This window comes from Pollachius pollachius, assembly GCF_949987615.1.
Source record: "Pollachius pollachius genome assembly, chromosome: 3".
In the NCBI taxonomy this organism is placed as follows: domain Eukaryota; kingdom Metazoa; phylum Chordata; class Actinopteri; order Gadiformes; family Gadidae; genus Pollachius; species Pollachius pollachius.
The window spans coordinates 47,243,155-47,270,324 of record NC_136936.1 but is presented as its reverse complement, the minus strand read 5'-3'; the positions used below and the strand labels follow the sequence as shown (position 1 = coordinate 47,270,324).

The 27,170-nt window shown below is 47.0% G+C and overlaps 1 protein-coding gene across 1 annotated transcript in view; it reads right to left on the bottom strand.

Annotated features, from left to right (window-relative positions):
- Positions 1-4,303: 4,303 nt before the first annotated feature.
- The window catches only part of thsd7ba (thrombospondin, type I, domain containing 7Ba), a gene marked incomplete at both ends in the record, with an annotated part of 111,038 nt that continues 88,171 nt past the window's right edge, over positions 4,304-27,170 (bottom strand). Inside the window, 11 exons of the mRNA XM_079733839.1 lie at positions 4,304-4,385; positions 5,277-5,364; positions 5,729-5,921; positions 6,691-6,773; positions 8,458-8,553; positions 10,164-10,337; positions 13,570-13,741; positions 15,495-15,640; positions 18,427-18,544; positions 18,993-19,108; positions 20,290-20,437. Coding sequence (XP_079589965.1) covers positions 4,304-4,385; positions 5,277-5,364; positions 5,729-5,921; positions 6,691-6,773; positions 8,458-8,553; positions 10,164-10,337; positions 13,570-13,741; positions 15,495-15,640; positions 18,427-18,544; positions 18,993-19,108; positions 20,290-20,437 — 1,416 coding nt within the window. The remainder of the gene's footprint in view (positions 4,386-5,276; positions 5,365-5,728; positions 5,922-6,690; positions 6,774-8,457; positions 8,554-10,163; positions 10,338-13,569; positions 13,742-15,494; positions 15,641-18,426; positions 18,545-18,992; positions 19,109-20,289; positions 20,438-27,170) is intronic.

The following is a 27,170-nucleotide window of genomic DNA, read 5'->3' as shown; positions in this document are numbered from 1 at the left end:
AAGTTCATTCCTTCATGACCACTAAGTTCTCTTGCGTGCGGGAGATCCCTGTGGTTCTTCTCTATGATCGGATCTGAGACTGCAGCAATAGCTCCACCGTCGCGCCGTACCGGTGTGGAGGCGGACCCCCACGCAGGGTAGATGAGGAACGGCTCCAGGTTCATGTCTTTAGCTTTCTTCATGGCAGAGCTGAAGCTCTTTCTCCTCGCTGGACTGTAATCTGGGAAGAACAGGAGCGTGCTGGCTGTTGGTGCCGAAGTGGCTCCGTTGGAAGCGTACCCTACTGGATAAACTTGACGCGCCCCTTTAAGGATAGCCAATCTGTCTTGCCAACACAGTAATCTGAAGATGAAGGAGCGTGGTTTGTTGGAGTTAGCCTCTCCTCCATATACACGATGCGCCCGCTCAATGCCAATGTCTCGGTCCACCAATGAAGGAATCCACTTGGGGAGGTTATCTTTGAGGTAGCCGCTTGCATCCGAACCCTCCACTGATTCTGGTAAGCCAACCAGCCTTACGTTATTTCTTCGTCCCCGGTCCTCCAGATCTGTCAACTTTGTGGTGAGCTGTTCCAGCTGTGTTCTTAGCTCAACGGCCGAGCGCCTATCCTCTCGTGCAGCAGCCTGAACAGAGTCCACAAGGTCTTGGGTCCTTTTAGTAGATGTGGCTACATACTCAAGTTCACTGCTGATCTCCTTCACAGTTTCATTTGTCTTTTGGATTTCGGTTCGTAAATCACGTAGTACTGGGACCAGGATAGAGTCCACAGATTCCTTGACAGCGGAGGCTACCGCCACTTCTAGACCACGTTGTTGTTCTTTGAGGGCTAGCTTTATCCCAATAGCTATAGCTTCATCGAGTTCGTCTTTGGAGATGGCCGAATCTCTGAATTTATTTTTTATAGGCGATTGTTCATTTTCCCTTTGATGAAAAATATCCCCTCCCCTCTAGACAAAATCGACTTGGTTGCGACGTTGACAGTTTGTTGCGGCTGTTGAGTGATTGTGCGTTTTAGTATTCTCTGCGAACCGACTCGGACCTCGGATGTCACACCCACCCTTCAATCGTTTTATTATGTTTCGCTCGGTCGTTGGAGAAAAACATGGACGCCACCCAGAAAGCTATCGTCGCGGTAGCATTGGCAGAGTACCAGGCGCTCCAAAATAAGTAGGCTATAGGCCATAGGCAGAGATACGGACGCAGTAAGGTATTGCAGTAATACGAGTGATTGAAATTGCCATTAAAACCACCAAAGCGGTCCAAACACAATGAAAACAGTTCATACTTCAAGTCACACTGGGCGCAGCCATCTTGAATTCTGTCTCGGAATCCTTGCTCGGCCTTAATTATTGGCCGTTATTATTATTATTGGCCTAATTGATAAACCATTCAAGGTTTCATTTTCATTTCATTTTCAAGACAATTCAAATTTGTCTGTGTTAAATGGGCCCCAAATATGGCCCTATTCAAACGTGTTCTCTCACACCTTACAGCAAAAAGTACGAACACCCTTTCTCTGTTCCTTGAAATATTACACTCAAGCTCAGTTTAAAAATCCTCCAGTTCAGTAATTGAACTGGAGGCAATGGATGAAGCATGATTTAAACTAAACCTAATTTCCCCCCCCCCCAGAGCCGTTCCCCCGAACCCTGAAGACAATTACAAACTCCACCTTGGGCGGTGTCAGCTACTTACAGTAGATGAATTAGACATGACGGGGTCCTGCAGCCCTTTAGCCCCGCATTACGCAGCCTCGGCACCGCCGTCCTGATCCACCCTACTCATAACCGACAGTGGCGCCCGTAAATAAATGAATTAGATCGGAGGAAAGATTTTAATACAGATTTCAATCGAGCTGGGGTCTATCAGGGGTCTATCAGGTGGTGGGGAGGGGGCTTGCATCTGAGTGGATGGTAGCACCGTGAGTCTTATCAGGCCCCCCCCCCCTTTTATACGCACGGCAGAGGCTCCGGGCCTCGGAGGAATGGCCATCAGAAGGTAATTATAGGCATGGAGACAAGAGAACAGAGGAGTCAATGGAGATCATCGCGGGATGCAAGCAAAGTGAATCTCATCAAGATCGACTCGCACCCTGCTGCTCCCCGTCTCTCGGTCTAACGGAACCGGGCTGAATGGTACTCAGAGACTCCCGTGACATGGAAGAAAGATTCAGTCGCCCCACGTAGAATGTACAACAATTTATTTGCCTTTGTCAACATCTCTTTCCCCAACCAGATACACACGATAGTCACACAAATGGTTTGATATCAGTGTAAATAATGGTTTAACCTACTGTCCAAATACTCTGTAATAACGGCCACGAAAATGATGAGTCTGACATCACGTCAGGCCTCAAAGTGGTTGGCTGCAACCTCTAATAGAGAAGATATCAGAAGGTGGCCAATCATTTGGTCTTTGAGAAATCCATAACACGTTGGTCATATTCCCAAATGAAATATCTTGAACGTCATCTGTATTCTGTCATTTTGACGAGCCAAATATCAATGGAAACATATCTAAAGTAAACAGCAATCAAATGTTTTGGTACCATGTAAAACGGGGTCATTGCAAGGTCACTTGTAGCTTCAAACCAGAAAAGATCAAGCATGCATACATACAATGGCTGTTGAACTAGAATCGTTGTTGAACGATTCTAACAACCAGATAGATTATAGTTGTTTGTGAAAGAACTTTTGGGATTCACAATTGAAAAATAAACCTAAAAGAAACAACGAAACTCAATTGGTTAAGCGCAACACTTAAGTGCAAGAAGACAACCTATGATTACAGTTAAAAAAATATACATCACTTTTCAATTCTGGGTCTGATGAATAATGCGGTCAGCAGTTTGAGATTATTTGGGTTCAGAGGATTTAGTGATTTGTAAAGAGTGCCGGTGGAAAGCATTGCCACATTACCGGGCTGTAAGTGATTTGAATTTGAGGCACTCCTCTGGTCTAGACTGCATAAAGATGACCCTTTTCCGCACTTTAATTTGTTGTTGTCATGGCAGCAGAATGAAAGATTTATAGAAAACACAAATTAAGAATGAATAAGAAAAATAAATCATCAACATAAATCTACATTATGTCTTCATCATGAAAAACTACAAATATCCATGGTAAATAAATAAATAAATAAATAAATACATTCAAGTCAATCACTTAGTTCTTTCAATTACCATGAGTACATGGTCCCTGATGTTGTGCTGAACAGATTCACAGATTTAAAACACCTAAACCATGGCATTATGCGATTCAGTTCCTTACAAACAAAACCAAGCCACTTTTAAATGTAATTTAGTTGTACCTTTGACGAGTGTTGGGAGAAATTGTGGGTCACTGTATGTTAATACTCAAAGAAAAAGTCAAGGCAAGCTTGCATTTGGTTTGCTCAGAATCCCTACACACACATGCATGCACACAAACGCACGCACAATCACCCACGCACACACAATCAACCATACCCACAACCAAATATGGCATCGTAAACATAAACACAATTCAACCCACTGTTACAGTTTAAACACTAGAAAAGTTGTTTGAAATAAAATCAAGAAACAGAAAAATGAATAAGCACTAATGTAGTGCATAGAGCTTTTTCTTTTCGATCAGTTTGTCAAACAAAGGCTTTGTTTCACAACATGGGACCTATTTAGATATCTTTAAAAGTCCCACAAATCAAACATCCACCTGTTCCGTTGGTCCAACTTCCCCAGTCTTGGTGAACTGTGTCTGCCTCACCAAGGCGACGGACGCCTGTCTCTAGCCCACAAGTGTGCCTGTCTCCACCACACAGTTGCCTGTCTCCATCACAAAGGTGCCTGTCTCCAGCAAACAGGTACCCTCCTTGGGGTTGGAGTGATCTGTGTATAGTCCATAACACACCTCTCCACGAAGGCATCTCGATGCGTACGAAGTCCACAAGAGAAGCGTTTTCCCTGTACGTTATAGTCATAAGAGTTTTAGAGACTGAAATCCAATCATTCGGGACGACACGATAGCATTTTGGACACGATGGGACCACGGTCGTCGAGTTCGGCCCGCGTTCAAGAGCACGGGACAGGTCAGTCTTCAAACTTGTTGCTCGCCCACGAGGCTTGACGCGTCCGCTGGTCGCTGAACGTCCGGCTAATGACCGCCACCGGCCCCGGAGCAACAGCGGTACGGACAGACCAACGGCCAGATGGAGTGGATGGGTGGTAGGCAATGCGGTGTGGGGAAAGTCTATGCAGGGAGGGGGGGGTTTCAGTGTCTGTTCCGGGCCAGCTGCGTTTTCTCGCGGAGGTGAACGAGAAGCAGGGTCACATGTCGGCGTCGCCGTCGTAGGCCAGGGTCAGCGCCTTCTGGGGCGGGGAGGACGACTTGGGGGGCTTGAAGGGTTTACTGTGGAGACAGGAGAAGAAGACGGAGGGGGTATGACACGACACAAGCGTGAGATTTAATCGGATCACATTTAACGGAGCGGCGCGGCACGGACGACAGTCGGGCCTAACTGTGACAGTCGTACTCGATGAGGGGTTTCATGAGCGTGTTGTCTGCGTTACAGGTCTGACGGTTCGCGAGCCATTTGCTCATCCATTCCGAACCGCGGTGACATCGCGGCGTAAATCAAGGGCTTTCTCACCGCACGCGTCTCAAATGAAGCGCAACGAGTGACAATGTCGCAATTTTCTGCTCCGTCTCTGGCCCATGAAACGAGTCAAACGGATCTGTAAGTCCGTCCGCACCGTCTTATTCTTACGAGCGTCTGTGAGGCAGATGAAGTCAACAAAGATTCGCTGCTGTAACGGCTTAACACAGATGGCGACCCAACACTGATGCCTGAGTAAATCCTAAGTGCAGAATTGGCGGCCAAAAGTGACATGACGGTTCTTGCGCCTATTTTTGTACGCCACAAAAGTCGGTAAGGCACCAAATGTAGTCATTGTTTAGCATGGCGTTTGCTAGTCAGGCAAAACAAATATAGGACATTTTTAATTTAATAAAAGCATCATATTTTATGGTGGCCCCTGTGATGGAAAGGTAGGTTGTTTACTTTTAATCATTTAAACTTTGTTTCCTATTCCTTGTATTGTCTAGCAACCCTACATGTTCCTAGTGTTGTCTAACGTTAACCCTTGTGCCCTAGGTAAACCGGTCAAAAGGGAGCAGGGATTCCCTTATGCATTCTTCTGCTTGATTCCAGACAACTCTGTCCTTAGCTAACATTTCCCTGATTTGATAAAATCTCTTAAGTAAAACATTTTAGACATCCAGCGGGATAAAGATACATACCAGAGCAGGAATGATACAGTAATTACAAACAGTATTAGGATGAATCCCACCGCAGTGACGCCGTAAACCCACAGCCTAAGTCTTCCATCTGTTAAAACAGAAAACACAGACGCTTTAATCCTGTCCATAGATTAGAAATAATAACAAATATTTCTTCCGCAAGCCCCACAGGCGAGCGTTTCTGCCCAAAGTCGAGACAAGAAACTCTGCTTTAGAATCATACATCCATAAAAAATAATAAATTAAAATAGTTTAATATTATAATTAATAAACTAATACAATTATCTAAAATAATAAAAATAATAATAAACACAACATTCCTACTAATATAGGACAGGAATTTTTGGATGCATTTTGAACAAGTTTTGAGACCCTCCTTCCATTTTGAATGAGAACAATGGTTGGGAATGTCTCTTATACACGGAGACCGGCCCCGACACGGTGGTCAGTACCTGGGCCCACGGGTCGCAAAGACCACTCACTGAAGAAGTCCTGGGTGTGTGGTGGTCCCGGTCGGAACCTCCCGGAGTTGGTCTTCACGTCGGCCTTCTTGTGGTCCGCGCCCGGAGTTCTGGTGCAGTAGTCCAGGAAACCGTGCGCAGTCATCACCTCCGTGTAACCGCGCTCACACCCGCACACCCCACTCTGTCTCCGTCAGCGTAGGGAGAGGGAGATTTAAGGCAGTGACACTTGGTGGCAGTGATAGCTGATTTATGTCTACTTTCGAAATGCCACTATACATTGAGACGTGGAGCACATCGATGACGCGATGAAACGTTGTGGAGTTCTCCAACGGATGGATTTTGGAATATTTGTATGATGCTAAACTATGAAACAATCAAGTTGTAGTCTCAATGAGTAACATTGAGACCTTCACAGTTATCAGGCAAGAAACTTTAAAAATAACATAAAACTTATGTAAGCCACGAGCTAGTTGAAATGAAACAAATTGCGACTTTGAACACAAACATGTAATGCGTGTTGTATGTATATCGGTGTATATAGTTACTTTGGTTTGAGCTATTTCACCATGAAGGTCCAACATTAGCCATACAACTCATTTCATAACTCATCTTACCTTCAGTTACAATAGACATCCTCTAGAGGGCAGTACCACTTTAAGCTTAAACTTCCATTGCTGCCCAACAAACCGCATGCAGCCCCGGCACCTGGATGTGCGCGACTAAACCTACATCGTTCAACAGCTATTATCTGGTTAACTTCTAGCTGTGTGTGTGTGTGTGTGTGTGTGTGTGTGTGTCTGTTTGTCTGCGTGCGTGTCTATGTTTTTAGAGAACTTTATAGTTTCAAAACTGGAGTGGATGAATCGAAGCACAAGCACATGCATGCCAGACAAGCGCGCGTGCGCAGACACACACACACACACACACACACACACACACACACCCCTTACCGGTGTGCAGCGGGAGAACGGTTTGGTGCACGGAGGGTGACAGTAGCGCACCGTGGTTGGGCTGTTCTGAGAGAAGCACCCCCCTGGAGGAACACACACACAGACACACACACACGCACACACACGAACACACACGCACACACATACAAACGTAGTTAGACACACAAACACACAGGCACACATGTATGCACACACACGAACACACAGTCACAGACACACAGATATAGAGTTACAGACACACACGCACAAACGTACACAGTCACACACATGTATGCACACACACACACAGTCACAGACACACACACGCACAATCGTATACACACACACAGACACAAATTATCACCACTGCACCGTGGATCAGCGACTGAACGGCGTGTCATGCGGGATGAATGACGAGACGGACCTTATCAGGCCGCCTCATCAACCTGGGGAACGTTTTAATTCCACCGTGGCACAATTGTGTGTCAAAATATAGAAGAGTGATGCCTCTGGTCCGTCCTGCTCAGCGCGGCGAGACGGAGGGGGAGAGAGAGAGAGAGAGAGAGAGAGAGAAAGAGAGAGAGCGAGAGAGAACAAAGAGAGAGAGAACAGAGAGAGAACAGAGAGAGAACAAAGAGAGAGAGAGAACAGAGAGAGAGAACAAAGAGAGAGAGAGGGTGAGAGAGGGACAGGGAAAGAGAGCTGGGGGTGAGAGGCTATCAGAGAGGAAGAGAGAGCGAGCGAGAGAGGGAGAAGGAGAGAGCGAGGGAGAGGGAGGAAGAGAGAGGTGGGGTTGAGAGGGTGACAGAGAGCGAGCGAGAGAGGAGGAGAGAGAGAGGGAGAGCTGGGGGTGAGAGGCTGAGAGAGAGGAAGAGAGAGCGAGACACCGAGGGAAAGGTGTGGAAGGGGGGAGGGGGTGGATTACTGCTGCTGCGTGTGCATTGGGTGAGGACAGGTTCTTAGTTCCTCACAGCATTAAGATCTCCTTTAACCCTCCATTTAAAGCGCAGCTCCCCCCACCAGCACCACCCAGGCTCGCCTTTCCCTGCCCAAAGCCCCCTCCCCCCATTCCAGCGTTGCCCGCGCCTGTATGTGCTACTTCATTTCCAACCAATACAAATGCGTGATTATATTTATATGGATCCCTTGCCGCCAGAGTCGCAGGCTTATTGATCACTTATGTTTGTGGGGGGAGCAGAAATCAATGAGTGTTCTGCAGAACGGGAAGATCAAATAAGAAGGTGTTAACTTCCAGAGGAACACTGCACCAAAACGCCCCCCTCACTAAATGATGCTCCTAGCACGCATCTTTATGGGTGTCTCCCCAGTCCATGACCGGACATCTGTATGCGTGCGACTATGTGTGTGTGTGTGCGTGCGTGGCACCATGTGTGTACGCGTGAAGGTGTGTGTACGAGTGAAGGTATGTGTGGATGTGTCACAGAGAAAAAAAAAGAGCAGATGACTTCAGCTGATTGCAGTGCGTTATTTCCCCTGGCATCATCGTGCATGTGTGCGCACGTTAGTGTTTGTGTGCTGGCGCATTCGAATGTATGTGTGTCTGCGTGCATGTGTGTGTGTGCCTGCGTGCGTTCATGTTGCGTGTGCGTTTCCATGCGTGTGTTTTGCGTGTGCGCATGTGTGTGTGCGCGCCTGTGCGTGCGTGCATGTGGGTGTGTGCATGCGCATGTGTGTGCATGCGTATGTGTGTGCATGCGCATGTGTGCACGCGTGTGTCTGCATGTGTGTGCATGCGCTTGAACCTCCATGCGTGCGCCCCGCGCCCACCTGTGACATTGAGGCCGTCGGAGCGCTGGCACCACACCTCCCTGGCGTTGTCCCTCCAGCCGCCCGTCCGCCAGTGGAAGTCGTAGCACCGCCCCCCTTGACCGGGCCAGAGCCAGCAGCACAGAAGCTCATTAGCCGTCGGTGCTGGCTAACGCGCTCAGGCATGACTACAGGCTGCCCGTGCACATTAGACAGCCAAGCCCCCCACTCCTTCTCCAACAGTCACCCACAGCCAACCCCTCGCTCTCAGCACCCCTGACCACTCTGACACACCACTAGGGTATAAATAGGATTTATTTCTCTGTTGTGTGTTGTGTTATAGATAATGGTTGATATCAATATAAACAGAATATATGCATTGATATATTCTGTTAACCCTAAATACATTCAGCTAACCCTAAATATATATCTCAAAAGAATATAGATATATTTTTGTATATATTTTCTGTAGAGAGTATATTTATGTCAACGGTTGCCATGCAGAAAGCCGCTTGTTAGTTTGGTCTTTTATTTCCTCTAACCCTAACCACTCGCTTATTTTCTGTCCTGCACCAGAGTCAAATAAATGTGAGACATAAAAAGAGATGAAAGAGGGCTGCTGGAGGGATGGGCTTTTGTTTTATTAAAGAAGTGCTCCGTCTTCCTGGCGGGTGCTTTTGGGTCAGGCCTGGTTCCTGTGGAGGCTTGGTCAGGGACACTCCAGTCCCTCTCATCCCTTCAGTTAAACAGTGAAGAACAAACAGCAGGGAAAGCAACAAGTGCGCTTTCTGATTGCCTCCGGTTTGCGAAGGTGAAGTCACTTGCCACAAATTTGTACGGCACACAATGTTAAACAATCCGCTCGCTGGATCAGAAAGAGAAAATCGCAATCGCCTGAAAGAGCCCGTGCACTCGCAACGCGTTTCATCATAGTCTTTCTGAACTCTGGATTCATACTAAAATAAAAAAATAAAAAAAACCCAAGCAGGGTCTCGAATTCGCAGTTCACAGTATGCTCCCGGACTTGGTTTGAACTGTAGAAGAAGCAGGATTCCAGTTGGACCTGGGTCGTGCTCAGGTTTGAAAGTTGAAGCATGTTTAAAACGTGCAAAAGGTCTGCTGGGACCTCTACAATGTTCAAACCATACTTGATGATGCTGTTGCCTCACTGTACTTGAATTTAAACCTCAGGCAGCTACAATTGTATTTCAGAACTGTACAGGGTTAAGAACCGTGTACCTTTACAGTAGTAAGTACTTTGCATCTGTACAAGTACTGGGTGCCCTAACAAGGAAACACAAGTTTGCTGTGTACCTTTACAAAGTTAAATACTTTGTACCTTTATAGAGTTAAGTGCTGTGTACCTTTACAGAGTTAAGTACTGTGTACCTTCACAAAGATAAGAACTGCGTGCATTTACTGGGAAACATAAGTGTGCTGTGTACCTGTGCATGGTTAAGTACCGAATGCCTTTACTGGCAAACATAGGCGTGCTGTGTACCTGTGCATGGTTAAGTACTGCATGCCTTTACAGATGAAAGTACTGCACACCTATACAGGGAAACATGAGTGTACTGCATTCCTTTACAGAGTTAGGTACTGCATACCTTTACTGAGTTAAGTACCGCGTACAGGGAAACATGGGTTGGCTGTGTACCTTTACAGAGTTAGGTACTATGTGCCTTTACAGAGTTAAGTACTGTGTTCCTTTACAGAGCTAAGTGTACCTGTGCAGGGCTGGGTCTGGAACACCTGTCGGGGGCAGCTGTCCTGGTTCTCCAGGACCTGGATGATGACGGCCCGGGAGCGCGCCTGGCGCCCGGTGGTCTCGAAGCTCCGCCCCTCCAGGCAGGTCAGCTGACACAAGCTCCATGACGACCACTCCGTCAGATGACAGTCTCCTAGGGTTGGGAGCACAACGAACCAAAGAATAACACATTAAGGGCCTTGTCCAAAAGTCATATTTTTTTGTCTCTTTTAAACGGTTTTCAACTGTTTCAACTTTTAAGTAAAGGCACCGCTGTCGTTAGTGTCGCTCCTCTTTCAGGCAACCAATCATATATGAGATAGGGCTAGCCTCGTCGGCCTTGCAACCAAGACAACGGACCTCTGAAGATTAAGTCCCGCCTCCGAAGCTCCTGGTTCCATCGGTCAAATGTCTATGGGAAATAACATGGGGTTTTTGAATGATCGTACATAACAAACTCTATAGGAGGCAAAGAGGTAAAAGTTGCTCACGTTTTGAACTACACACTTTTTCCATCTAGATTTCATTTGGGTTTTGGATTGTAGGTGCCGTTAAAGTAGCATTTATAATCGTTTACTACTTACGGCACCCGACAATCGTCAGAATCGTCCTCAACAGAGACAGTCGGTGCTCAAGGTGGGAAAACAACGGCAAAGAAATAGACACAAATATAGATTATTAAAAGCAAAGGGACAATGTCGGCTGGTCGAAGAAAATGGAGAGTGGCGATATGTTGGAATCAAAACCCGCGTTCAAAATCAAAAATCTGCCCCTGTGCTGCCCACCGCCCGGACAGCGCTGTTCCGCTAGAGAACCACGGGGCCACGGGTTCTAAACCATGCACTACGGCCACTTGTGATTATGAAAACTGCCGTTTCAAAAAAGAAGAATTGTTTTTGTTGTTGTACTCAACTTTGCCTCTGAACCACGTCGTCGGGAAAAACATTTTTAAGTGCCTTCCGGGCGAGAGAGTGGAAAATTAGAAGCGGATCCAGCCGTTTCCCCAGACGTCTGCGGCAGATAATGTGCCCATCGCAAACAAATAACTCAAGACGGCAGTGGCGCGCGCCGGAAAAAGAAATAATGAATCACGCAGGCTATAAATTACACAAGGCGCTCCGTAACTCAAAGGAGCGTGGACAAACAGCGCCATCCAACATTGAAATTCATCTGTCATTAAAAACAAAAGCAAACAACTGAACCAAGACCAAAAAAAACGACAACAAGACAAACACAACGCCCGAGGGACGTGTTGGCTCGCTGGCAGAGAGACTGATCGGCTCTGTGACGGACGGACAAGGGATCAATCTATTCTGCAGGCGCCATAAATAACACAGAGGCGTCCTCCCGGCTCAAGGTCGAGACTGGCTATTCTCTCTCTGGCTAAGGACGCCGGTGCCTGATAAGTTCATCCGGAGCTGCAGAGCCGCCGCAGCTCAGCAGAGCCCTTTGATCGCCCCGCCTACTTCACCCCCCCCCACCCCCACCCTCCATTAACCACAATCTGTGGACTGAAGCGTCTCATTATGCTTCATCTTGGTGGGGATCCGTTCAGTCATTCAGTCGTGGTATGAGCCACACACACACGCAGACACACACACAAAGACACAGACGGACAGACACACACCTACAGACACTCAGACACACACCTACAGACACACCCACAAAAACACAAACACAAACACCCACATAAATACACATACACCCACATAAACACACACACACATAAAGACAAACACCCACAGACACACACACACAAAATCAGGCACAAACATACCCATCACAAACACACACAAACACACTCATACGCACATGCACATATGCCACGCTAAACACACAGACACACATAAACTCTCAAGTGCATAAGGTATTTATATCAAAAAGAACATACACACAGATAAAAAAAGAAAAAAGGCCTGAACAGAAGCGACTCAGACAGACACACAGGCACTAAGCCTCCAAAGCTCCAAGCACACACCAACTCGCAAGATACATCCAAGGGGGGGCTAAATATACGGCTTTATGTAAACACACATTGTCGTTATTCTTTCTACGTATTGTCTGTTTTCCCCAACTGCCCAGTTGTCTTTGTACACAGCTGTGTGGCTTATTACACAAAACCATCCAATCCCAGGTTGGATCGGCGCCATGATATGAAGTCACATGAGAGAATACATAAAATGAGGTGACTTTGGTGTCCATCGGCGCAAAACAATAGAGGAATCGAACTGGCATCGAATGAGCCATCCACAATCCACTGCTGCAGCAAGATAGCTCAGCGACTCGTTTTCATGTGCAAACATGCGTTCGGTTCTTTTAAGAGTAACCAAAGACTCAAATAGATCCTCATGGACTACGACACGACGAAACACGATTATTATACGTGAGTTTTCTACATGGCCGAAATTGCAGCAGGGGACCTTCGTTGCGATAGAAACCATGCAAGGGGCCCTGGGCGATGATTGTGTTTGGTAGCGAGGACCAATGCTTATTCAATGTTCTAAATACATTGGAGATTGAAAAATAAATGAAATATTGGCCTCCCAGGTGCAGTGTAAAATGGCTCTTCGATTTCACCTCTGGGGAGTCGGCCTCCAAGTGAATAAAAGTCTCGCTGCGCGACTAAAAGGACTCAGAGACATGGTCTCGCAGAGCAAGCCTTGCCAGAACGGAAAGTCTGGGAAACAGTGTTGATTAACTGTGTCAAGAACCGCGTGAATGTCAGGAGGAGGTCTTGATTGACATGCAAGTGTGACCAATAGCGGGCCGTACGCCCGCAGCAGAACTTCTAGAAAAACAGCCCCATTGTGGAACAAAAGTGACACAGGATGTATTTTATAACAGTTACTCAGCGTCTGCTGAAATAGATTTGCCAGTGGACTGAACAAACGAATGGATGTAAAAGAGAACTTTAGCTATAACAATAAACCTGACTAGACCTTGTCACGCCGAAGCTACGTCTTCATATCTACGGATGACCATTCTGACAGCCAATGAGCATCCTGCCTTACGGTCCTTGAAGATGCTGCGTGATTGAGCTTGCTCTACATATCAGCCATCCACGCTAAGTCTTTCCCCCGTTTCATTTCATTCTTAGGGCTCATCCTAACACAGTGACTTTAACTCTGTGCTGCTTTTATCTTACTGCACGCCGCCTTATTATTTTAAGAAGAAGTACTGTTTTTAGTATATGTATTTAATGTCTCTTATTCATTCTGTATTTTATTCTCTGGTTTTATTCAATTGTTCTGTATAACACTCGCTTTGTAAAGGGTACTATACAAATAGAGTTATTCAAGTTCTTAAATGAGAGGCAGAGTCTCTTGCGGCCTTGGCATGGGGGGGGGGGGGGGGGGTTAAGTAGGAGGAGGGTGGCGATTGGTTACCTGGACAGGGCACGAAGCAAGGCAGCTCCATCTCCTGCTGGCTGTGCCGCTGCACCCTGTCTCCACACAGATGGTCAGCCACCGGCTGGGTGGTGAGGGAGGAGGAGCCGGTGGCCCACTGCACCACGCACGACAGGCTCCGCCTCCTCAGCCCCTCGCCGCAGTCCGCTCCCTGGGGGGGGGGGGCACAAAGCACACCCATCAACCCTCACGCACACACAAGGCGCTCCGAGAACAAACTCACACACGGATAAAACAGGTGAAAGGGGCTGAATAATAAAATGTATGTATGGGATGTTTAAAAGCTGACGGTGGATCCGGAACACTGACACATGCTACTCTTCTCCTCCAATGTCTTCTGACAGGGAAGATGTGGCGGCCATCTTTGGCAGGGAATAGCCCGCAGGCTAACACCGCGCTTTTATCTACTCGCCATTAAAGTTGATCAAAGGGAAAAACGCACGCTCACATGTGACGTTCACAATTAATAAACCCCGAAGTGATCAGCCGCACAGTGGTGCCTGCTTCCTTTGTTAATCTGCTCGTACGGAGGGGCTGAGGGGGGCTGGGTGGGGGAGGGGGAGGAGGACCCCGGGGAGGGGGGGGAAAGGGAACTGGAAGACATTCAATTAAGGCGTCTATTCAGCCGGGATCCAGTACAGAGCCGGCGCCACGCGCGCTACATCAAGAGGAAAGCAGCCTTTGGTGGCGCCGGTCGCGTCGTCAGCCTTTGCCAGTGTTTGCTTCTATTAACGCTCCACGTCTCTTTGTTTTCCTTCACTCATATATTTTCTTGCTTTCTTATATTTTTGTTTTTTAAAAGGGATGGGTCTCTGTGTCGAGCAGCACGGCTCATTTGGAAGGGCTGAAGACACGCGCTCGCTTCTGCATGTTAAAACCACGGCTGTGTTTTTTTTGACTCTGTTGCCTCAACACTACGGGAATACAGAATATAAACTGAAGGAAAGGAAAATAAATGGTAGCAAAGGGATTGAGGAAATGTTTAAGAAGCGACTTGTCCCACGAGTGAGACTCAATATGCATCGAAGGGGCTGTCGGTCATTTTCCAGAGACTTAAAAAGAGGGGACAGAAACAAGCGTAAAATAGTGAGATTTTGACACCAAACAACCAAAAAACTTCCCTCCCCTCCCTGCCTCCTCCCTCCATACTTCTCTCCACCATTGATAATATTTTATTTCACACACCTGTGATTGACAAGTTAGATGAATGCTTTGAACCAATCAGGGATGTGCTGCTCTGATTGGTCAGAAATGACCCGGGAGCGGACTAAAATCGAAATGGTCTCATACAGAGGCGGGCCCAGTCCACTAAAAACGGATTGGAGTACAATACAGTCACTCATAGCTGCAAGATGGCTAGGCCAATTCTAAAATATTAAACTCAAATAATTGCTCTTCAATCTTACCTACAGCACCTCTAAATTATACTCACTGTACTATTCATAGTTTACGATACTCGATATTTTACACAACCGCTGCGTATAATTCCAAAGTTTGGGTTGTACTTTGTATCGTGTAGGTGCTGTACAATATGGTAGTAGTATGGTATTGTTGGATCCAACCTGCTTCTGGAGTGTTGGGGTGATGCAGCCTGACTCGTACTCCCTACTGAGTGTGTAGGAGGAGCCAGACCTCCCCAGTGCACTGGGACCAGGGGCTGATGGGAGGAGGCAGACCTCCCCAGTGCACTGGGACCAGGTGCTGATGGGAGGAGCCAGACCTCCACAGTGCACTGGGACCAGGGGCTGATGGGAGGAGGCAGACCTCCCCAGTGCACTGGGACCAGGGGCTGATGGGAGGAGGCAGACCTACCTCCACAGTGCACTGGGACCAGGGGCTGATGGGAGGAGCCAGACCCCCCCAGTACACTGGGACCAGGGGCTGATGGGAGGAGGCAGACCTACCTCCACAGTGCACTGGGACCAGGGGCTGAGCAGCCAGGAGTAGCACGGCCTGATGGGACAGGACCTGGTCTGGAGGAGCTGGCCCGGACACGGCCGGCCCTCCTCCTCGGCCGGATGGAGGACCCTCCTGGAGCGTGTTGTCTGACCTGAGACAGCACAACACAACACACTGTAACATAACACAACACACTGTAACATAACACAACACACTGTCACACAACACACTGTCACGCAACAAACTGTAACATAACACTACACACTGTAACATAACACACTGTCACGCAACACATTGTAACATAACACAACACACTGTAAAATAACACAGCACACTGTCACACAACACACGGTTACATAACACAACACACTGTAACATAACACACTGTAACATAACACAACACACTGTCACACAACACACTGTAACACAATACAACACACTGCAACATAACACACAACACACTGTAACATAACACAACACACTGTCACACAACACACTGTAACATAACACAACACACTGTAACATAACACACTGTCACGCAACACACTGTAACATAACACAACACACTGTAACATAACACACTGTAACATAACACACTGTTACATAACACAACACACTGTCACACAACACACTGTAACATAACACAACACACTGTCACATAACACAACATGCTGTCACACATAACACACTGTCACACACTGTCACATATTCAATATATCAACATGTCAAATAATGTAATACAACACAACACAATGTAATATAACACAATTTAACACAAGGTAATTCAATATAAAGCCATGTAATAAAGTACAATACAATATAACACCATGTCATACAATATAAAACCAGGTTCCACAGTAAAATACAACACAACAAATTGTAGTATCATAACATTATATAATACAACACCACGTAATACAATACAACACAGCACAATGCAATAATCTACAGCAAATGCTCCGTCTGGCGAATACATAGAAATAACCAAACAAACAACTTATTTAACAGACACGAAAATGTGCCAAAAATAAATAAGCAGTTGGTTTCCACCTGGGAAAGTGTTTTTTCTCCCTTTCTGTTCTGCTTTGTAAGCATTACAGTCTTCTGTAGGGTTCGCACATGATTAAGAGGAGTAAATGTAAGGGCCAGTGAATATATCTATATCAGGGAAACCACATTGAGTTCATTCGCAGATACCTTTGTTCAAGTGGTCCTTATTTTTTGTCCAGCACTAAATGCTGTATCGTGGTGTAAGTAAGCACTCCCCTATTGGTAAGTCGGCGAGTCCGTCAGTCAGAGAGTCATTCAGTCAGTGAGTGAGTTTGGGAGTCAGGGTGATTTGATTGGATTTTATTTTGGGTTATAAAAACGTAAACCCTCCCAGAGGTTCAGCACTTGAAGCGCTTATTAACAAAGGGGTTCTCGGTGTTCAAACAAGCAAACAAATCAATCAGTCATGCAGTCAGACGGAGAACAGAAACTCAGTCTGTCAGTCAGTCAGACAGACAGTCGGTCGGTCGGTCATAAAGGCAGTCAGAGAATCAGCATAGTGAGTGAAAGAATGAGTCAGTGACTGTTTGTATTCACTGGTGCCTGGAGGATAGATGAACAAAAAAGAATGATTCTGCCATTCCAGAAAAATAAAACAAAAGAAAGAGGAAAAAAAGACAGACAATGAAATCATAAGAGGAATGCTCCCATGGCGACCAGACAAAACAACATATCAACGCTGGCTGAAACACGCACACACACACACACATACACACACACACACACACACACACACCCCCCCCACCCCAGCCCCAGGAATCCCTCACCAGAGCTGACAGACAGCTGCTTACTGCAGGGACGAGCGTGACAAGAGAGAGCAAGAGAGAGAGATAAAGAGAGATTGATAGATAAGAGGAGAGAGAGAGATATAATATGCAGAGAAAGGGGGGAAGGATGCGTGTGAGAGAAAGCTGGGAGATGAAGCGGGAGAGAGCGAGAGAGAGAGAGCGAGAGAGAAAGAGAGGGGGAGGAAAGAACAAGAGAGAGCGAAGAAAGAGAAAGAGAGAGAGAGAGAGATACAGAGAGGGGGAGAGAAGGGCAGAGAGAGAGAGAGAGTAGCTAAAGAGAGAGAGAGAGGGAAGAGAGAACGAGAGAGAGAAGAGAGAGAGGGAGATTGACAGGAGTCTTACAAGCACAAGGCGAGCGCCGGCCGTGAGTGGCATGTGACACGGCGCAGATGAAGAGGACAATTAGCAGGGATGAACTTGAGCGGCTAAAGTCAAGCGTTCCTAACGAGCAGGAAAAACAAGGGCGCCTCCTCGAGAGACCGCCGACGCCGCGGCTGGAGGCACCGTGCAGACGATATACAAATAGGTTTACCCCTTCAGTGGCCCGCCCCTCCTGCCTCCACCACCGTAGCCACGCCCCCGCCACCGCCGCCGTCGCCGCTCCGACGCCTGCACGGCCCCCCTCACTAATTGAGGTCCGCACATTCGCCGCTGTAGCGTTATGAATATTTCAGAGGGGCTCATTGAATAGTTAATGACGTCTTTATAAAGGTCTTCATAAAAAACTGGCCCTGTTGTGCTTCAAATATTGACGGTGGGGCGCAAACACAGTGCCCCTGTTAATTGAAGGGCGTGCGCCGCTCAGCATGCTAATGGAGTGGTGTGAACGGCCGTCGCTCGCTCCGCCGATGAGAAACCGCTGCTTGGTTTCGTATAATAAAGCGCTAGATTACCGCCATTAATATTCCAGTGCTTTTGAATGTATTCACGCACAGTTTGGCAGCTGCCCGCGCGAGTCTGAGCCGACGGGGTAATGAGGCAGCGGGCTGGCGTTGTTGACGTTGAAGGACCCAGTAGCCACAGGTGGGGGGCTGTCTCTCTGACAGCATCCTCACTGGTCGCCGTTTGCTGGTTATTGGGGGCTTCAGTGGGGGCTCACCTTCGTTGCCGCAGCTGTGCGAACACTCCGTCCAGGGCGACCAATCAGAGAGGAGGCAGCTGACGGGGCAGGAAACCTCGCAGCTCTCGGACAGCTTCCACTCGTTTAGAAGGCCGAGCTGTTTCAAAGTAAAGGCGCAGCATGTGAGAGGATGGTTTAAAGGAATCAGGGCAATCAGGGGCAAAGTAAGGAAAGCAAGGCTAAATTTACATATTAAAAGGATGCTCATGAAAACATGCCTGCCCACTCGCATTCTAACACACACACACACACACACACACACACACACACACACGCAGAAACTGAAAAACACACACACACTCACAAACACACACACCCCCACACACCCACCCCAACACGCAGACACACACAGACACCCACACAAACACACACATTCACACCCCCACACACACATATCCCCCAGAACACACACACTATTTTCATGAAAAGCAAAAAGCATAATTAAAGGGAGACGTTGGAAGGTTACTAAGAGTCCGTAGAGGGTGTCTCCGAAATGGCGGCCAGAGCCTCATGGACGCTACTGGCCGGTGGGGCGGAGGACTCACCTGTTGGCACACGCTGGCCTCGAACACCTTCCCGTCGCTGCGAAGACAGTCCACCAGGCGCAGGCGGAAGCCCCGCCCACACACGGCGTGGTCACTCAGCTGGCAGGTGCTCCAGTCTGCAGGGCACACACACAAGGGGACACACACACACACACATACACGTTCACATGCACACACACAAACAAGCACACACACACGAGCACAGACACGTCTTTCGTTTAGTTCTATGGATTTATACATCGGGACTCCCACAAAAAAACAACACAAATTATAACTTCTCTCTGAAAGACGTTTGGTTTAAATTGACCGTAGGTAAATCTAACCTCCGATTCTCCCAGCCTTATTTATTGGTCAACAAATAACGCAGACGCCATGTGTGAAAGGGCGAGCACCCGCCGGGTGATTCAGGGGCCTGTCCAACTGACTTGACGCGGCCATTGCCCCTCGACCGGTATAGGAGGAAATGTGGCCGGCTCAGTCCATCGACGTTCCAGGGACGTTCCTTTAAGTGCGGCTTGTTTACAGTCCCACAGCAGAATCTCAATGTGGTCCACCGCTGGGCCCCAACCAGGACCATTTAAGAACCCTGATTTTGTTTTGTTTTCTTTCCCCGGCCGGGCTGCCATGTTCTTTTAGGGAGAGGAGAGGGCTGGGTTTAATGGCTGTGTGGAAACCATGGTTGTTAGGTCCGTCTGTCCTGCTGCCTCCAGCTTGTATAGACCTGCTGGCCCCGAGGTAACAGGGCTCACGATGATTGATGTTGACTCGAAAGGGTTTGATAAAAAAAAAGTGTGACCATTTTATGTAACACCGCCACTGCCGCGACAATCCTGGTGACATCGTCGCAGATCTACAGCCAACCAGTCGTGTCAACTCCCCCGAGTGTGAACACACAAGTTGAGGCACACTCGCGTGTGTGAATGCGGCTCTCTGACACATTAGACGTCTGATTAAATACAGCTGGGGATTTAAAAAAAAGCGTGGATAAATAATAATGCACCAGGTGGGAGGGTTCTTTGTAGAATACACAGCATGAGGAAAAAACAGAAACTCAAGGCTTGTCTTTCATATCAAAGCAAATTTGGTATTGTGACTGAAATATCGATAAGCAAATCGATATTGAATTGATCAAAGCGGAAAAGTGAATCAAATCGGGGCTTTGTAAATCGGAATCAAATCGATTCTCAGGGGCAATACCCAGCCTGGCTTTTGTCCTACCAACGCACGCACGCACGCACGCACACACACACACACACACACACACACACAAACCCAAGCCCAGGTGCATGCGTGCTACCTGTGGCTCTGTACTGGTACAGGAAGCAGGTGGTGTTAGTGTGGCAGGGCTCAGACTGGACCAGCTCTGGGCACACAGAGTCAGCGGAGGCCGGGAGTCTCAGGACTTGTCTGCTTCTGGTCCTGTTCGCCCCGCCCTGGTCACAGGACTACAAACAAACCACAATGGTTACATCAGCATCAACCTTAGCATGGAAGAAAAGCAGGTGGGAGATGGTTGCATTTTTATTTACACACTTTATGAAAGGATAACTAAAAACCAAAAGATGTTTCTGAAGTAGCTTATTTGTTGACTGGTTAACTGGACACCAGTTGTGGTGTCCAGCTATTGACTGTGCAGCTTAAAAACAGTAAATTCATAGATACCGCAAATGAAATCAAACAATCAGTGTCTCTGTATATTTTCAGCTGATCATATACAGATCAGCTACGTCAATCATACAAACTTAGATCTCTAAATAAATCTGCTCAGTGCTTTATTGTTTCATATGCTCATGAATATATATATATATATATATATATCCGTTGAACACGGCTTTCTTTGATATAAAACATCTGTGATGTGGTATTTTTGCTTGTGTTATATATATCTAATCCCAAGTGAAACTTGGTTATGATAGTGAGGCTGAACATAGGAAGGGATGAAGTGGATTCTGCAGGATTTGGTCAGCGATAGAGAGAGAGTTATTAAGATGAGGCTCTCTGACAGGTCAGGGTATTATTGGTGGTTGTAATGTCAGGCCTGCAGACTCTGACCAGGTGATAAAACGTCTAAAGCAAGGGAGTTAAGTAGAGATCTGGAAGAGTTAGGTAGAGATCTGTTGTGGGTTGTATTAAACATCACAGTTAGTATTCAGAAAAAGCTAAAATGAGAGAGAGCGAGAATAGATGCATTTGTGAATCAAAGAAAAGCTAAATATATGATTCACGGGAGCACATTCCCCACGGTGGGATGCAGTCCAACCATTGTGGGATGGAATTAATTCCCCACAGCAGACACAAACACGATTAAAGCTGCGTTCGCATGGATTCAGACAGACGGTAGACGGCATTTTGGTGGATGAGAGCAGGGCAATTAAATGAGGCCGACAGAAAACACTGGCAACATTAATTTAACGTTAGAAATAATAACAACTTTTACAACTTTTTGTTTTTCGTGACAGATCTTTCACTGGATCAGCTCCCTCACAAGAGGAAAAAACGATTACTAGAATGATAACAAAATAATAATCACAAAATAACACATTTAATAATCTCCATTGGTAACACTTTATAATAAGGTGCCATAATAAATAGCAAACTAGTCATTACCTAACCCTTTGTTAATATTTGTTAATTGTTACTAGAATATGTATTTGACACAAGTTAATAGTTTTTTTTTCACTGACCAGAGTGCCGCTGGTTATGGTTAGGGTTAGGGCCATGTGTTAGGGTTAGGGCCGTGTGTTATGGTTAGGGTTAGGGTTAGGGCCATGTATTATGGTTAGGGTTAGGGTTAGGGCCGTGTGTTAGGGTTAGGGCCGTGTGTTATGGTTAGGGTTAGGGATAGGGCCGTGTGTTATGGTTAGGGTTAGGGTTAGGGCCGTGTGTTATGGTTAGGGTTAGGGCCATGTGTTAGGGTTAGGGCCGTGTGTTATGGTTAGGGTTAGGGTTAGGGCCGTGTGTTATGGTTAGGGTTAGGGTTAGGGCCGTGTGTTAGGGTTAGGGTTAGGGTCGTGTGTTAGGGTTAGGGCCGTGTGTTAGGTTTAGGGTTAGGGTTAGGGCCGTGTGTTAGGGTTAGGGCTGTGTGTTAGGGTTAGGGTCGTGTGTTAGGTTTAGGGTTAGGGTTAGGGCCGTGTGTTATGGTTAGGGTTAGGGTTAGGGCCGTGTGTTATGGTTAGGGTTAGGGTTAGGGCCGTGTATTAGGAATAGGGTTAGGGTCGTGTGTTAGGGTTAGGGCCGTGTGTTAGGTTTAGGGTTAGGGTTAGGGCCGTGTGTTAGGGTTAGGGCTGTGTATTAGGGTTAGGGTCGTGTGTTAGGTTTAGGGTTAGGGTTAGGGCCGTGTGTTATGGTTAGGGTTAGGGTTAGGGCCGTGTGTTAGGGTTAGGGTTATAGTCGTGTGTTAGGGTTAGGGCCATGTGTTAGGTTAAGGGTTAGGGTTAGGGTCGTGTGTTAGGGTTAGGGCTGTGTGTTAGGGTTAGGGTCGTGCGTTAGGGTTAGGGTTAGGGTTGTGTGTTAGGGTTGGGATAGGGGTATGCAAACAACTAATATTTAATTAATGATGAAAAAACTATTAACTATTAACTGCCAAATAGATATTTTAGTAACAATTAACAAATATTAACAAAGGGTTAGGTAATGACTAGTTTGCTATTTATTATGGCACCTTATTATAAAGTATTACCACTCCATTCCATTCTGTGTAAACAATACGACATCACCATAGCAACACATCGTTTTCCCTCCCTGCCATTCCGTCTCCGTATTTGATTTTCTGCGTGGCTTTTCAGAAGCTGATCCTGAATTTACGGGGACGCCGGATCAACTGAACCCTGAACTGAGAGTGATGATCCCACCCAGAGGCGTGCTGGGAGGCGGGGGGGAGGGGCGTGGTGTTGCTGCCTACCCGGTACCCAGGGACAGGCGAGCAGCCCTCTACAGACCTCAGTGTGTGTGAGCGCCGGCGGCGTTCCCGCAGGGCCGCGTAAGTATTGAATCTTTTCAGGCGACGAGCGCCGCCGCTCGCGACCTAATGAGACGGAGGGGGGGGGATTCTGCGTTGACGGGGGCCTGTTGTTCTCGGTTAAACGGCGAACCGCTGGGGTTGTGAAGCTCTGCGGGTTCATTCTCTCCTTCTCTGTCTCTCTTTCTCCCTTTCTCTCTCTCTTTCAGTCTCTCTCCCTGTCTCTCTCATTGTACGTCTCTCTCTTTCTATCTCTCTCTTTCACTGTTTCTGTCTCTCTCAGTGTATGTCTCTCTCTCTCTCTCTCCATCTGTCTCTCTTTCCCTCTCTGTCTCTCTCAGTGTATGCCTCTCTCTCTCTCTCTCTCTCTCTCTCTCTCTATCTGTCTCTCTCTCTTTCTGTCGCTATGTCGAACATCTTGACGCTAAAAGCTAAGCTAATGCGTGGTGCTGTCACGTTCTAATGTGACAAGTGGCTGTTCTCCGAATGGACTAATTGGAAATGGACTAGCCCGGAGGCTGCCAACACATCATTGCGCACACACACACACACACACGCACACACACACACACACACACACACACACACGCACACACACAAACATACAGCACCACAAACTTTACGTCAGCAAAATGCAGTCGAGGATGTTATTCACTCTGTGCTACACATTGAGAAACACACACATATACGCGCACGCACACAAGTACACAAACACACACACACAGACACACACACACACACACACACACACACACACACACACACACACTTGCAGGGCGCAGCGAGTGCCATGTTTTCCTTTATTATGGTTGTCACTGTGGGAGACCAATCTCTGTCAGTCACAGCAGCAGCAGCAGCGTCAGAGGACGGTATATATAAATAACAAATCCAAAAGAGCCCACAAAAAACATTGCCGTGCACATCTGAGGGCTACCACAAAGACACAGTGACCTAAAAGGACATCGACCCAGAGCCGGTGCACCTCGGAGGCAGATCAGACCCCAGCAGAGCGTGTTTGTTGCGCTTCCACGCCGTTCCTCTCTGCCAAGCGTTAATTACACACCGTAAGAAGGTTACCCAACAACGCGGTGTCAGTCTACATGTTTCTATGTCGGTAGCGTGTCCGTGTTTTCTCTGCGGTTCCGTTGGCGAGTCCCTCTCCTCGGTTCAACTCTGACTGTAGTCCGCTTCACAGAGAGGCGAGCGCTGAGGAAACTCGAGTGACACATGCAAACACAGACACGCATCCACAAATACAGACACGCATGTACACACACACACACACACGTACACAAACACACACACGCAAACACACAGACACTACAGTCACATCGTCACAGTCACACACACACACAGATCTACAAACAGAGACACATGCACGTACACACACAAATGTACACAAACACACACACAAATCTACAAACACAGACCCGCATGTACACACACACACACACGTACAGAAACACACACACAAATCTACAAACACAGACCCGCATGTACACACACACACACACGTACACAAACACACACACAAATCTACAAACACAGACACGCACGTACACACACGTACACAAACGTGTGTGTGTTTGCTACTAGAAAAAACAGGAGCTCTGTTCTGCAGCTGTGTACAGGATCCAAATGAGGGATTTCTTTGGGGGGAAACCATATTATATATTCTTAACCCAACCAGAGGAAACCCAACCATTAGAGGGGGGGGGGTGATCCTTGCATGGTGTGCATTACACGGTAAATGGATGACACCTCCATAGACACTTGGTAGGGGACGTGAATAGCTGTGTGAGTTTCACAGTGAGAGAAAACAAAAGGCTGCAATTGTCTGCGTGTTCAGTCGGTGAAATAGCTTTTGAACAGTCGTGCACGTTGAATTAAAAACAAATCAGGCATCTATGACTAATTCCTATTCGCCGCCTACTCCGCCTCTCATCCAAAACTGGTGTTCAGTTAGGGACACATTTGTTTTCACTTTTCCTTTCCATTCCTTTCTTCTCCAGAGGTACGATTTGATTCTTCCAAGCTTCTTATCAAAAATTATTTCACGTTACACTTGCCGGTCAATGCGACGCTCATCTTCCGTTCACTGCAGGACACATTAACCCTCCGGGCTGGACGGTCCTAGATCGAATCCGACTGAGAAAAAGGCGGTTATCCGACTTATCGTTGTGGTTGTGGTCCGACGCCGCTTGACGGGTTCATATACGTCCGGGCTGTCTTAAGTAAGGCATACATAGAGCGCTGGCCTGCTCTATGCCCTCCTCACGATGCACGCCAGGGCCGGGCCCTACATGCCCATTTCCAACGGCAAAGGATTCCCTTGCATCCATCGCCGTTTCAAGGATTTATTTTTGTGGGGGAAAGTGAAAATCCAAACAACAGAGTTTGCATTCAAGTGTCGAGTGCGGCCGTCAGACCCATTGTTCTGATCCTCCGTGTCCGATCAGAGCGGAGGCATTGAAACGACAGGTGTAACGAAGCCTTAGACTCATCTTTTCAAATTGTGCTTTTGAAAATTCGCCGCTTTTATCAAACCACCGAGGTAAACAACCTTTCATCATCCGCAAAACAGGAGGCACTGGATGGCCGCGAAAGCAGTGAGACACGTCGCAGCAGCAGTAAGACAGAAGCGTTGGCATTTGCAGAACAACAGCAGTAATCGCAGTAGTGGTGTAGGAAACAAAGTATTGGTACCAGTAAAAGTAGCAGCAGACAACAGCAGCAAAAGTCACACTAGTAGCGTCGGAAACAAAGTATTGGTACCAGTAAAAGTAGCAGTAGACAACAGCAACAGCAGTCGCAGTAGTAGTGTAGGAAACAAAAAGATTGCCACCAGTAAAAGTAGCAGCGCAGGCAACATCAGTAGTTGTAGCAGCAGCAGTATCAGCAGTATACTAACATACAGGGGCGTAGGAATGAGTTTAACATTGGGGGGGACACATATCGGAAACCTGACAGATCCGTTAATGGTTTGAACAGAAATATGTCATAAATTAACTACACTGAAAAAATTCACAAATATATTTTATTCTACTAAAAATATACATTTGTAAATGTAAAGGAAAACACATTTTGAATGGCAGTAATGAACTGATAAATATTAAATAATTTTTTTAATTTCACACTCAATCATCCAGTTTTTTAGAATAAGAAGCGGTGACAAGACGCTGTGTTGCGCTTTCAAAATAAAATAAAATATTTTTCTCTCCCGGTATAGTTTTTAGGTGGGACAGATGCGCCTGTCTCCAATATTGGAGGGGACACGTCCCCTCCGTCCCCCCCGGTTCCTACGCCCTTGCTAACAAATGATTCACTGCACATCACCCTGTGGGTCTTAGTAGTGTAGTAGTATAGTAGTAGCAGTAGTAGAAGTATAATAGTAGTAGCAGACATTGTATTAGTAGTAATAATAATAGTAGAAGAAGTAGAAGTACTAATAGTAGAAGTTGTAGTAATATTAGGAGTTATGGTAGCAGTGGTCATAGTCAACAGTAGAAAATGTAGTAGTAGTAGTGGAAGTAGTAGTAGTATAGGTTTTTGTAGCAGCAATAGTAGTAATAGTAGTAACAGTAGCAGTATTACCAGCAGCAGTAGCAGTGAGAGTGAGCGCGGTTCAAGTGCACCATAGCACAGAGAGAGACGGCATGGTGAGCCACCCAGCCCTACTCTCTTCATCCCCATCAAGCCACCGCATTCCTCAAGCGTGCGCCCCGGGCAACGCACTGGATTTGTGACCTCGCGTTCTACCTCTCGCTCTCACTGACTCTCATGCTCCGGCAGCAGCGTCTCTTCTCTCTCGCTCTCTCTCACTCTCACTCTCACTCTCTCTCTCTCTCTCTCTCTCTCTCTCAAGACTCTTTTTTTGGCTTTGTTCAACAAACATTTACAGTGCCACACAAGTAAAATAAGATACGACATGAATGTAAACAAGAAAATAAGACGACGGAATTTATACATTTGGTAAAATTGTCTGAATACACATCTAGAATTAGATCTAAAATACAATATAACACAATCTCTCTCTCTCTGTCTCCCTCTCTCTCTCGCTCTCTGTCTCCCTCTCGCTCTCTCTCTGTCTCCCTCTCTCTCTCTGTCTCCCCCCCACCCCCCCCCCCCCCCCCCCTCGCTCTCTCTCTCTCTCTCTCTCTCTCTCTCTCTCTCTCTCCTCCCTCTCTCTCCTTCACCTCAGCAGACTCTCTCGCCCGGGT